Below are 13893 nucleotides of genomic sequence, written 5' to 3'. Positions count from 1 at the left end.
TCATAGGACCACTTTTGGTACCAACTCTCTCAGGTCAGGTTCCTCAAAAAAACACTTTGAAACATCAGGATTTGCATGCAGAAGTTTGTTGAGGAGTGCTTCTGGGGTCAACCCTGTGAGAAAAGGTGCAAGGGAAACTGCATTAGGAAGATGGAGAAATTGAATTGCCGTATAGATGCAACAGCAGCCTCAACTGATTCCCACATGGAGATCTGAGGCTGGAGTAACCCTTCTCAGATATCCCAGATTGAAGCAGAGGGCTGGACCATTTTACTGCACGTCAGCCAGTCCCTGACTGTGGGCTGCTTTGGAATGGTAACATAACCTTGGATGAGGGAGTTGTCTGCAACTCAGGGGAATTCCTCAGGGCTTATTTGTGAGTCATCAGCAAGCCAAATCCTGGAAGCTGGGGGAATGAGTCCTGAAGGGGTGTTTCTGGGTGGCACACCGCAGCATTCACTACAGCCACAATGGCAAGATCAGTTTTAGTGATGGTAAGGGTGGAAAGGATACTGTAGTGCTAGAGAAATAAAGGAGGAGATGAAAACTCTTTTAAATAGCTTAGCTGTGAAGGGAGCAGAGAGAGGATAGGCAGTAGAAGTTCCTAAGGAGACTGGAAGGGATTGGATCCAGAATATAGGTAGTAGATTAGCCTTGGTCAGGAAGATATTTATTTCCACCATTGTAATCAAAGAGAAGAAGGAAGAGAGATGCAGTAAGTTTGTAAATTAATGGGAGGAAGTTGAGGCAGTTTAGATGCAGATAAGTTTATAAATTCAAGGGAGGTAGTTGAGGCAGTTATTTGTTTCTTCTGGCAAAGAGCAGGAAGAATTAACAGCTGAAAGAGGAGGATTTGTTTGGGTTGAAGATTTAAGGTCAGTAGAGAAGAATTTACTAGATTGCTGTGGAGAGTGGGAGGGAGAGCTAACAGGATAGCCGCTGGTGTTGAGGGCGCATTATAGGTGGATGTTCCTGATGTTGTAGAATTATCACTTTGTGCAGTTGTGTGACTTTTTTTCTGGCAGTGCTTAATGTAGTAAAAGTATAAACATTATGCTCAGTGTCTTACCAGACTTTTTTTTTTTTTTTTGCATAGCCATCAGATCAAGTCATTACAGTATAGTAATACGGGAGACATGATTCTTGTGGTGTCTGGAAGCTCTCAGGCCAAAGTGATTGACAGAGATGGTTTTGAAGTAATGGAATGTATAAAGGGAGACCAATATATTGTGGACATGGCCAACACCAAGGTAAGCATTAAACAAAATGCTTTAGTGAATTTAATTAATTCAGCACACATTTATTTTTTTTATTTTCTTTTTAAAGATTGGCACCTGAACTAACAGCTGTTGCCAATCTTCTTTTTTTTTTATTCTTTTCCCCAAAGCCCCCCAGTACATAATTGTAGGTCCCTCTGGTTGTGCTGTGTGGGACGCCACCTCAGCGTGGCCTGATGAGTGGTGCCATGTCCACACCCAGGATCCGAACCGGTGAAAACCTGGGCTGCCGAAGTGAAGCACGCAAACTTAACCACTTGGCAACGGGGCCGGCCCCTCAGCACACATTTATTAACAACTTGTTTGAGTTGCCATAATTCACCCCAAAAGTTGGTGTCTTGTTTTAAACAATTTATTATTTCTCACAATTCTGTGCATTGACCTGGACGTTCTTCTGCTTTGTAGTGTCAGCTGGAACACTAGGATGGTTGTGAGGTCCAAAATTGCCCTGCTTAGATGGTTTACAGTTGGTGCTCTACCCAATGTCATCTCTTTCTCTCTCCCTCTTCTCCTACCTCTTCCTTCGCTCTCAAGTGCTCTCTCTCTCTCTCCTTCTCTCTTTCTCTTTTCACATGTCTGGTTTGGGATTTCTTACAGTGTGGTGGACTTAGTGGGCTTTGACTTCTTGCTTAATGACTGGATTCCATGAAAGACAAACATGGAAACTTAAGATTTCTTAAGGTCTGGCTTCAAGTCTTACACAACACCATAGGGCCAGCCCAAATTTGGGGAGAGAGGAAATAGACTCCACCATCTGATGTGTGAATGGCAAGATCACACTGTAAAATATCACCTGGGATGGGAGATATGGATGCTGCCATCTTTGGAAATACAATCTACTACAAACCGATTATATACTAGGCTTTAGGACAAGAAGGAAGGAGGGTTTCATCAACTTTTTTTTTCTTTTGCTTGAGGAAGGTTAGTCTTGAGCTAAGAGCTGTGTCAGTCTTCCTCCACTTTATATGTGGGTCACCACCACAGCATGGCTGATGAGTGGTGTAGGTCCACGCCTGGGATATGAACCCACAAACCTGGGCTGCCAAAGTGAAGTGCACCAAACTTAACCACTGCACCGTGGAGCTGGCCCCTTCATCAACCTTTTTATGTAAAGATTTTTAGTGAGATAATGGTATTTTTATTTATTATTATTATTATTATTTTTAAATCTATGGACTTTATTCAAATTTTGTCAATTGTCTTATGTCCTTTATAGCAAGATTAAAAAAAATAATTTTTTTAAAAATTTTAATTTTTTTCGTATGTACATCATATTTCGAATTCTGTGTACATTACATCATGTTCACCACCCGAACACTAATTACAGTGCATCCCCTCACATGTGAGCCTAATCACCCCTTTTGCCCTCCCCGCTCCCCCCTTCCCCAGTGGTAACCACCTGTCCAATCTCCAATGCTATGTGTTTTTTTTTTTTTTTTGTCATTTTTATCTTCTACTTATGAGTGAGATCATATGGTATGTGACCTTCTCCCTCTGACTTATTTCACTCAGCATAATATCCTCGAGGTCTATCCATGTTGTCACAAATGGCCTGATTTCGTGATTTCTTATGGCTGAGTAGTAGTCCATTGTGTATAAATACCACATCTTCTTTATCCATTCGTCCCTTGATGGGCACCTAGGTTGCTTCCATGTCTTGGCTATTGTGTATAATGCCGCAATGAACATAGGGGTGCAAGTATCTTTAAATTAATGTATGTTAAATATCAATTAACCAAAGCCACAATAATGCTATAAAACTTAATGGCTTATTTATAATTGCTGACATACCTGTGGATTAGCTGCTCTTGGCTGGGCTTGGCTCCAAGCTGCAGATAGAATCTAGGTCTGTTCAATGTATCTCTGTTCCTCCTTGCACAGAGGACTACCTGAGGGTATATTTTTCTCATGGTGATGGCAGAAACACAAGAAGGAATGTCCAACTCTGGAAGCACATTTCAAGCCTCTTGCTCATTATGTCCATGAACATTTCATTGCCAAAGCAAATCACATGACCATGGGTAACATTAAGAGTGGAGAAACATGGCTTGATCTCTAGTGAGAGGATCTGTAGTATGGCATGTCAAAAGTTGTGGATACAGGGAGGGGTGATGGATTGGAAACAATAAGGCAGTCTACCACAGATATATTAAAGTGTCAGTACATGTGGTTGACACAGAATTTTGAACCTTCATTTTAATTTTGATTTTTACTTTCTCCCCCTGCCTATCTAGCACCTTCTTCTAATACACTAAGCATCATGGTTTGTTCCTAAATCAAAATTTTGTATGAGATTTGGCTGTCTAAGAAAATACAGTCAGTGCTCACTAGTTGTGGTTTCTATATTTGCAAACTCACCTACTTGCTAAAATTTTTTTGTAACCCCCAAATCAATACTCACGGCACTTTCATGGTCATTTGCAGACATGCACTTGCACAGAGTGACAAAAAAGAATTTGAACAAGGTGGTGCTCTGCCTTCTTGTTTCAGCTCTCAAACTATAATCAAGTGTCCTTTTTGTGGTCTATTTATTGCTACGTTTTCTTATTTTTATGCTTTTGTTGGAGATTTTGTTGTTTAAGATGGCCCCCAAGAGTAGTGCTAAGGTGCTGTAGTACTGTCTGGTGTTCCTAAGTGCAAGAAGTCTGTGATGTGCCTTTCAGAGAAAATACGTGTGTAAGATAAGCTGTATTCAGGAATGAGTTATAGTGCTGTTGGCCGTGAGTTCAGTGTTAATGAGCCAAGGGTATGTGTTACATAAGATGTCCTTAAACACAAACATACATAAAACAAGGTTATGTGTTGATTGGTTAACAAAAATGTGACCAGAGGCTTGCGGGAACCTAACCCTGTATTTGATAATTCAGTGTTTGCAAAACTTTATAGCCCATAACTCCTGCGAGTAATGAGGATTGACTGTGATCTACTTTAGATGCTCTGGCTGAGCTATTGGCATAAATTAATATAGTATATTTCAAAGTACCCTCTGCTGAATCCTAGTGAAGTGCCTCTCACCCCAACGAGAATCACAATCTCATGCCTTTTCTTTTGTTTGTTGACTATTTATTGAATGTCTAGTATATGTTAGATGATTTGAACAGGATTCACATATAATTTAAACGTAAAATTATATGTAGTTATATTGTATTCATGGCTTGAGTAGTTTTTATTCTTTTGTTTTTCATGTATTCCATTAGAGTTTCTCATTCCCCTCTCCTTAAAATCATTTCCCCAGAATTCCTCCAAAGATGTTGTGTTGAGGGTGATGGTGGTAAGGAAATAAAGCAGGTGGGTCTCCAGATTGCTCTCCCTGTCTTAAACTCAAATAGTTCTGTTTTTATCTGTTTTATTTGAAGCTTGGAGGAATCCAAAACTTTAAACAACTGGTTTGTGGAAATGAAAGCTTTAAAAGCTCCTATTTAATTTATTCTTTTTAAGTTTGTGCTTACCATAGATAATTTTTCTCAAGTTTGAGGGAGAGAAGTTTTTGCCTGTCTCTAAGCTCTTCTTAATGATTTCAGACGCTTCGGGCCACTTACATTAAAAAAAGCCTGACTTTGTGGATCTATATTTTAGCCAAGAAAATTTCAAGAAAGGAATCTGGTTGGTTCTGTGTCTGGCTATTTCTTCAATCTCAGACTTATACATACAGTACATATAGTAAGATGAATAGGAAAATTGGACAAGGATGGATAATATTTTAATTTCCTGTATTTCTATATTACCAATATGTAAAAAACTACTATATATTATAACTATATACTGTAACTCCCTCAACCCTGCCTAATCTTATTTCCATTTTGATTTCAAAACCATGGTCAATATTTACTCTTCTTCATTTCCCAGCAGCAAATATAATTATCTGTATGTCTAGGAAATATTACTGATAACTTACTTGTAGTTTTTGGCTTGAATGATGAGTTTTGGAAATTCAAGAATTATTATTTGAAAGTAGTAGATTTCATGGGACACTTCTTTTTCTCAACTTTTTAACCTCTTTACTGATTCCAACAGTAATTAGTAACTTGTGGCTTTACTGGAAAATTCAACTAATAGGACATTAAGGAAACCATTAAATATATCTGATCTATTATGATAACATTATATACTTCAAATATAAACAGGCCCTTCTAGTTACATTTTTAAATTGTTATATCGTTAAATTTGTATCTTTAATCTTTATATCATTTTGCATTTGTGTGTGCGTGTGTGTATATATATACACACACGCACACACACAATCGCTCTCACCGAAAAAAACAAAAACAAAAACTGCGGTTATATTGTCATCTAAAACTCATTTATTCTAAACTAGAATTTTGGTTTGTTACTTCCAATCAGAGTGTTTTCCTCTATAACTTTGAACTCTTAGGCACACACTTTGCCTGGGATTCAGACGGGGCTCTTTGGCCTAGAGCCCACAAACGTGTGATTATTAAGCTTCTATCCCTCATTGAGAAATATTCCTGTATTTCAAAACTCCATAGCAAATAAGTATTAAGTTTAATTAAAAAATGTTTTAGTAGATTATTAGTAAGTGATACCTATGGTAGTAGTCTTATTGTCTCATTTATTAAACTTACTTTTTTTTTTTTTTTTTGCTGAGGAAGATTAACCCTGAGTTAACATAGGTTGCCAATCTTTGTTTTTTGTTTTTTTTTTTTTGAGGAAGATTAGCCCTGAGTTAACATCTGCTGCCTATCCCCCTCTTTTTGCTGAGGGAGACTGGCCCTGAGCTAGCATCCATGCCTGTCTTCCACTACTTTATATGTGGGACACCTACCACAGCATGGCTTGCCAAGTGGTGCCATGTCTGCACTGATCCAAACTGGTGAACCCCGGGCCGCTGAAGTGGAATGTGTGAACCTAACTGCTATGCCACCAAGCCAGCCCCAATCTTTGTGTTTTTGCTTGAGGAAGATTTGCCCTGCACTAACAGCTGTGCCAATCTTCCTTTTTTTTTTTGTATGTGGGTTGCTACCACAGCATGGCTGCTGACGAGTGGTATAGGTCCTCTCCTGGGAACTGAACTCAGGCCACTGAAGCAGAACATGCCAAACTTAACCACTAGGCCATGGGGCCAGCCTGTATTAAACTTTCTTTTATCAATTCATCTAGAGTTGATATTGTTAAGTCTATTTCCCTTGAATTGTTTTCAACCCTCTTCTTTTCAACATCAAAATGATTCTCTGTCATTTATTTCTTAATTACTTGACTAAAGTGGGAGAGGACAGGCTCAGAGGATCCCAGAATGCTTGGACCTTTTGTTCAGCGATTTCTCTATGAGTGTACTCTATGGAAATCAGAAGCTGTATAAGGAATTTCAGGAAAAAAAATTTTTTCTTTTCAAATGCTTTATTTATATTTGTATAGTACATGTGGTTATTCTGATATCCAGCCACTTCAGAAAATTGCCCTTATTATTTGGAGATGAAATATTTTAGTCATGTCCTTTTAATGGTAAATACTGTTTCCTAGGGAGTAAAATATCTTAAACTGTGAATTCTAGGTATCTTTTTGTTTTCTTAAGCAGTTTTAACTGCAAATATAAACTCTAAAAAGTGCAATGTTTTAAAGTACATTGTGTTTCTTTCCAATTTATAAATATTTCCAGAGCTTTTAATTGAATAGAAACTCCTTGACACTGGTTTCTGTCCTTTGACATATCCCTATTATTTTGGGGGTACTTGCTTACATTCTGACACGACAAAATGTTCCTGGCTATCTTGTACTTTTCCTGCTCTGATGTTGCCTATTTCTAAAGTGATCCATGGCTCCTATAATGCGAATTCTATTTACAAATCAAGGTCTGGGCACTGTATATGTTCATTGCTGGTCAGGCGTCATTGCTTCTAGACTATTTCAGAAGAAAGATCTTGGGTGGGAGGACAAACCAACCAACAAAAAAATAAATAAAATATATAAAATATCATGAGTTCACACTGATATATCCAAAATTCTAACCCACCTTCCCAGTCTTTCCCCATTCCATATTTGTATTTTACTTTTCCAACAGTGAGGAGCCTGGCTTCCAACATCATCACTGTATTTATTCATTTGTTCAATGCTACAATACATAGAAAGTAGTTTCAGAATTGCTAAGCCCATAGTCCTGGTTGTAGGCAGAATTCTAAGATGTCCCCTAGGATGCCCTGTCCGTCTCCTTGAGTGTGGATGTGGACTGTATGATGAGATAGTCCTGTGATTAGGTTATATTGTATGGCACAATTGACTTTAAGAAGGGAAAATAATCCTTAGTAGATCTGGCCTAATCAGGTGGGCCCTTAAAAGGGATTGGGCTCTTCCTGGCCAAAGAGATTTGAAGTGTGGGGGGGATTTGACTTGAAGGAGATTCTCTGTTGCTGGCTTTGAAGATGTAAGCATGACTTGAATAATGAAGTTGAGTATATAGCCAAGGAGATTTCCAAGCAAAGCTTGAAGGTACTGCCTGGTTTCTTCTTGCTGCTTGTAATAAAACATGAGACAAGAAGGATGAAAGAAGTCTTATTAAAGGGGAACCAGGACTAGATGAGTTAATTAATTTTGAGCCTAATCAGATGCGAAGTAACGTTAAGATGACAAAATTGCTTCCTGAAAGAGGAAAAGCCAAGGGTGCGGCTATATAACCTTTTGCTAAAACTTTAGAAAGATCAAAGAATTAGAGTATTCAGTTACACTAAAGGCTCTTTCAGGAAATTAAGCTTGTACCTCACAAATCTCAACCAAACCAGGTGACCTCTAGGAAGCTTAAGGATATTCTTCCTTAGCCACTTCAGCAGGAGCTATAGATAAAGAAGGAATTCTTTTGCACAGATTTGCAGGGATGGCTTTTGTGTAATTCAGATCCAACATGAGAAAGATTCTCATTTCCTGGCTTTGAAGATGGAGGAATCCATGTGGCAAGGAAGGCACACAGCTTCTAGATGCTGAGAGCAGCCCCTAGCTGACAGACAGCAAGGAAATGGGCATCTTACTCCAACACTCACAGGGAACTTGGATTGTGCCAGCACCCTGAGTGGGCTTGGAAGCAGATTCTTCCCAGAGCCTCCAGAAAGGAATGCAGCCCTACGGACATCCTGATTTCAGTCTACGAGACTCTGAGCAGAGAGTCCAGCCACAGGGATTTCTGACCTCCAAAACTGTTAGTTAATAAATTGGAGTTATTTTAAGCCCCTAAGTTTGTGGTAGTTTGTTACACAGTAATAGAAAACTAATACAATTCTGCAGAAACCAAATATACTAAGTAATAATGAAAGTCCCTGAGGAGGTGGTGGTGATTGTGATCAAGCACAAGAGCAGGAGTTAGCTTTGAGTGGGAGGAGGGAATACATTTACACCGGAAATGGAAAGATAAGGATGGGCTCATATGCAGATATGTTTATAGGTGGTGGGCCTTAGATAGGAAATTGAAAGTGTCACCATCTACTAGCAGTGTCATTTCCTAATTTTGTGTTGGGAGATGTTGGGTTGAAGCCTTCAGCAGGATAGTAAAGACTTGGAATAGCTTTGATGGGTGAGAGAAAAATGGCTGGAAGAATTGTGGGAGCATTAAGGGCTACAGAATGAAAATTTGTAGAGACAATCATTCTGCATATTTGTATGATATCGTTGAGTCTTATTCAGGAACCTGGGTGTTTGAATGGAATGCAATGATGGGGAGGAGGGAGTTATTCTAGAATAAAAGTTGTTCATTGTAGGTAAAGCAAAAGGACACTTAGGTTTATGCTGAGAGAGTGGTTGAAGTTTAGGATATTGAAAATCAGGCTAGAAAACTGGAAGATGGGCAGTTGTGTGACTAGTAAATGCAATATCTAAACCTAAGACATATCAGGTGATAATTATTTGTTAAATCAATAAATATTGGAAGTTCATGATTTCAGAAAAGGAACCATTTGTGATAATGGCAGAGTTAGCCATATTTGAGGCTGCCGAAATATCTTGGAAGAGCTCATTGAAGGCAAGTAGATCAAAAAAGAATGAATTTATCTCTTTGACGTGTTCAAATGGATTTTAAAATTGCTCAGGAATTAGAAAGACTTGGACTTCAGAGTCCTTGGTTCACAGAAGGAAATGACTAAAAGTGTGCTGGATTACAACAGGGTTTGGCAAACTGTGGCCTGTGGGCCAAATTCAGCCTGCACCCTGTTTTTGTAAGTAAAAGTTTTATTGGAACATAGCCATGCCCTTTTATCTACTGTTGTCATTGGCTGCTTTTGTGCTACGTTGGTAAAGATGAGTAGGTGCAGCAGAGACCATGTGGCCCACAAAGCCTGAAATACTTACTGTCTGGCTCTTCAGAGAAAAAGTTTGCTAACACTTGAATCAAAGCCATGAACATTTTCTCCAGCAAAATGTTCTCATGCAAAATTTTCCTGACAGTTTCAGGAAGTTTGGTGATTTCTGAAAGTCTGTGAATGGACGTTGGTTAAGAAGAACTTTTGGATGAAAGCTCATGTATAGTCCCTGCTGTGTTTCACCGCTTCATAGGAGTTGGCTCTGTTAGCTAGCTCACCATGGCAGAGACGTGGGTGCTTTAATTTTATGGGTCACAGAGCCTCACCTCATTCATTGACTACAAATGGCACTGTAGTAGGACAGCTGTTTTACAGCCTTTGTCTTAGGGACCCCCACAAAAGTATGGACAGATTAGTACAGATCAGCACGTGTGTGTGTGTGTGTGTGTGTAGGAAACCAATATTGGTCATGGATCAGTAATATCCTCTCTTTCTGCAAAGTATGCTCTATTATGAGAAACAAATAGATGCTTAGTTCTTTCTTCTAGGCTATTTCCAGTTAAGGCTGTTAAATAAAGGAAGGGATTTTTTCTTCGTAAGTGCTTATGTTTAGATAAAGGAGAGAAAGAAAAACTAGTTTATTTGATGAAAAAGTGTTTTAGTCACTGACTGTTCTCTAATAGGTGTCACTTTAAAATGTTTTCCACTAATGTTAGCCATGGTACTGAATCTGTTTAGACCCATTTAAGAATCCTTAGTTGAACTTCTTTTTTGTTATGACTAATTTTGGTCACTGTTTTAACACAAGGATACTTAACATTCCCGTTGCCTTTGTCATGCGCCTATCTTTACAAACAAGAAGCAACATTCACAGTCTTGTAGATTTTTTCACTTTAACCTACTATTGGTGTTCATATTCTAGGTACTCAACAGCTAAAGTGACCATATGTCCTTTTATCTTAATGTGTTCTACAATAGGGATCATTTTCTTTGGGTTCTCTTAAAAATATCCTTTATATTCTAAGATGCTATTTCAACTCTAATCAACAAATACTAGTAAAAGACCTGTTTTCTGGGACCTGCCTTCAAGACCTGCATGGGCTCGGTGAGTTGTAGGTTGCTGTTAGGACGAAGTATAGGAAGTGAGGTTCAAAGACTGGACTGAGCAGAACCCATCTGTAGAATCCCTGAGTCTGAGAGCGGGAGAGGAAAACGGTAAACTAGGAACTAACTGGGAGGTAAGTAGAAGATGCATTAGTTAAGGGACCAGGCTGAGATGTCAATGAGATGGAGCTAAGTTAAGCAGAGGAGGGGAATGAGAGTGTGGAGTAGTATGCAAGTTCAAAGAAGCCAAAGCAGTTTAATATCTAAGTTCTCAAAGACTGGGCATGTCTTCAGTTATGTGGTGTTCCTTTTGTTGCAAATGATGAACTATTTTCCTGGCTCAGAGGCAGGCATTTGATGGGATGAAACTAGACCTGTTTACTGCTCAGTGTTAGAAATTCTTTTTTTTTCCTGAAATAAGCATAGACTGACAAATTTCTGTTTTGGAAAGAGATTAATGGGACCCCTAACAATCCTATAGATTTTAATCTATGAGCCAATCAATTAATTATTGTCTTTTAGTACCTTAGGTGCATAGAATTGAGGGGAGCCTAACTCACGTGTCTGTTCATGGCACCCTATCATCATGCCATATCTGATGATCAGTTCTCAGTTCTCATAATGCTGTAACTCTTAGCGTCATTGACACAGTTATTTACTCTCTCCTTCTTGAAACACCTTCTTTACTTGACTCCCAATTTACTGTACGCTCCTTGTTTTCTTCTTACTTCACTGACCGTTCCTTTTCATTCTTGTTTTGTAGTTCCTACTGTCCCATTCAACCTTTAAATGTTTGAGCGTCGTGGGGCTCTGCACTGAGTCCTCTTTATTTAGTTTATTTTTTATTTTTATTGAGGTATAATTGACATACAACATTGTATTAGTTTCAGGTGTACAATGTAATGATTTGATATTTGTATATATTGCATAATGATCACCACAATAAGTCTGGTTAACATCTGTCACCATAGTTAGTATTTTTCTTATAATGAGAACTTTTTTTATTAAGATTATGATAGTTAACAACCTTGTGAAATTACAGTTGTACATTATTGTTACTCATGTTGTAGGTACACCACTTCACCCTTTGTGCCCTCCCCTCAACCCCCCTTTCCCCTGGTAACCACTGATCAGTTCTTTTTGTCTATATGTTAACTACCACCTATGAGTGGAGTCATACAGAGCTTGTCTTTCTCTGTCTGACTTATTTCACTCAACATAATACCCTCAAGGTCCATCCATGTTGTTGTGAATGGGACGACTTTGTCCTTTTTTTATGGGTGAGTAGTATTCCATTGTGTATATATACCATGTCTTCTTTATCCAATCATCAGTTGCTGGGCACTTAGGTTGGTTCCACATCTTGGCTATTGTGAATACTGTTGCGATGAACATAGGGGTACATGGACTTTTGGAATTGCTGATTTCAGCTTCTTAGGATAGATACCCAGTAGTGGGATGGCTGGGTCATAAGGTATTTCTATTTTTAACTTTTTGAGAAATCTCCATACTGTTTTCCATAGTGGCTGCACCAGTTTGCATTCCCACCAACAGTGTATGAGGGTTCCTTTTTCTCCACAGCCTCTCCAACATTTGTCACTCTTGGTTTTGGATATTTTTGCCATTCTAACAGGTGTAAGGTGATATCTTAGTGTAGTTTTAATTTGCCTTTCCCTGATGATTAGTGATGATGAGCATCTTTTCATGTGTCTATTGGCCATGCGTACATCTTCTTTGGAGAAATGTCTGTTCATGTCCCCTGCCCATTTTTTGATCAGGTTATTTGATTTTTTGTTGTTGAGCTGTGTGAGTTCTTTATATATTATGGAGATTAACCCTTTGTTGGATAAATAACTTGTAGATATTTTTTCCCAATTAGTGGGCTGTTTTTTTTGTTTCAATCCTGTTTTCCCTTGCCTTGAAGAAGCTCTTTAGTCTGATGAAGTCCCAATTGTTTATTCTTTCTGTTGTTTCCCTCGTCTGAGGGGTTATGGTGTCTGAAAAGATTCTTTTGAAACTGATGTCAAAGAGTGTACTGCCTATATTCTCTTCTAGAAGACTTATTGTTTCAGGCCTAATCTTTAGGTCTTTGATCCATAATGAGAACTTTTAATATTTATTCTCATAGCAACTTTCAAATCTGCAATATAGTATTATTAACTATAGTGGCCATGCCATACATTACATCTCCATGACTTCCTTATTTTATAACTCAAAGTTTGTACCTTTTGACTCCCTTTACCCCCCAGCCTCCACCTCTGGCAACTACCAATCTGTTCTCTGTATCTATGAGCTTGGTTTTTGTTTTAATTTTAAATTTCACATATAAGTGAGATCATATGGTGTTTGTCTTTCTCTGACTTATTTCACTTAGCATAATACCCTCAAGGTCCATCCATGTTGCTGCAAATGGCAAGATTTCATTTTTTTATGACTGAATAATATTCCATTGTATGTTTATATATATACCATATTTTCTTTATCCGTTCATCCATTGACAGACACTTAGGTTGTTTCCATATCTTGGCTGTTATGAGTAATGCTGCAGTGAATGTGAGGGTGCATATATCTTTTTGAGTTAGTGTTTCCATTTTCTTTGGATAATACCCAGAAGTGGAATTGCTGGATTATGTGATAGTTCTATTTTTAATTTTTTTGAGGAGCCTTCATACTGTTTTCCATAGTGGCTTCACCAATTTATATTCCCACCAATAGTGCACAAAGGTTCCCTTTTCTCCATATCCTCCCCAGCATTTGTTATTTCTTATTTTCTTGATAAAGCCATCCTAACATGTTTGAGGTGATATCTCATTGTGGTTTTTGTTTGTTTGTTTATTTGTGTTTTGCTGAGGAAGATTTGCCCTGAGCTAACATCTGTTCCAGTCTTCCTCTTCTATATGTGGGTTGCCACCACAGCATGGCTGATGAGTGGTGTAGGTCTGTGCCCAGGATCCGAACCCATGAACCTAGGCCGCCACAGTGTAGAGCACCAAATTCAGCAACTATGCCATGGGGCTGGCCCCTCATTGTGGTTTTAATTTGCATTTGCCTGATGATTAGTGATATTACGCACCTTTTCGTGTATCTGTTGGCCAACTGTATGTCTTCTTTAGAAAAATGTCTGTTCAGATCTTCTGCCCGTTTTGTAATTGGTTTATTTTTTTCCTTTTGAGTTGTATGAGTTCTTTCTATATTTTGGATATTAACCCCTTATCAGACATATGATTTGCAAATATTTTCTTCCATTCAGTAGGTTGGCTTTTCATTTTGTTGATGGT

The 13893-nt window shown here is 38.5% G+C and overlaps 1 protein-coding gene across 1 annotated transcript in view; it reads left to right on the top strand.

Moving 5' to 3' along the window:
* WDR70 (WD repeat domain 70) overlaps positions 1-13893 on the top strand; it is a 287917-nt gene that overhangs the window by 86649 nt on the left and 187375 nt on the right. Inside the window, exon 8 of the mRNA XM_046672043.1 lies at positions 1097-1250. Within this exon, the coding sequence (XP_046527999.1) occupies positions 1097-1250 (154 nt within the window). The remainder of the gene's footprint in view (positions 1-1096; positions 1251-13893) is intronic.

This window comes from Equus quagga, chromosome 9 (genome assembly GCF_021613505.1).
Source record: "Equus quagga isolate Etosha38 chromosome 9, UCLA_HA_Equagga_1.0, whole genome shotgun sequence".
NCBI lineage: Eukaryota > Metazoa > Chordata > Mammalia > Perissodactyla > Equidae > Equus > Equus quagga.
This window is presented reverse-complemented; position numbering and strand designations above follow the sequence as displayed.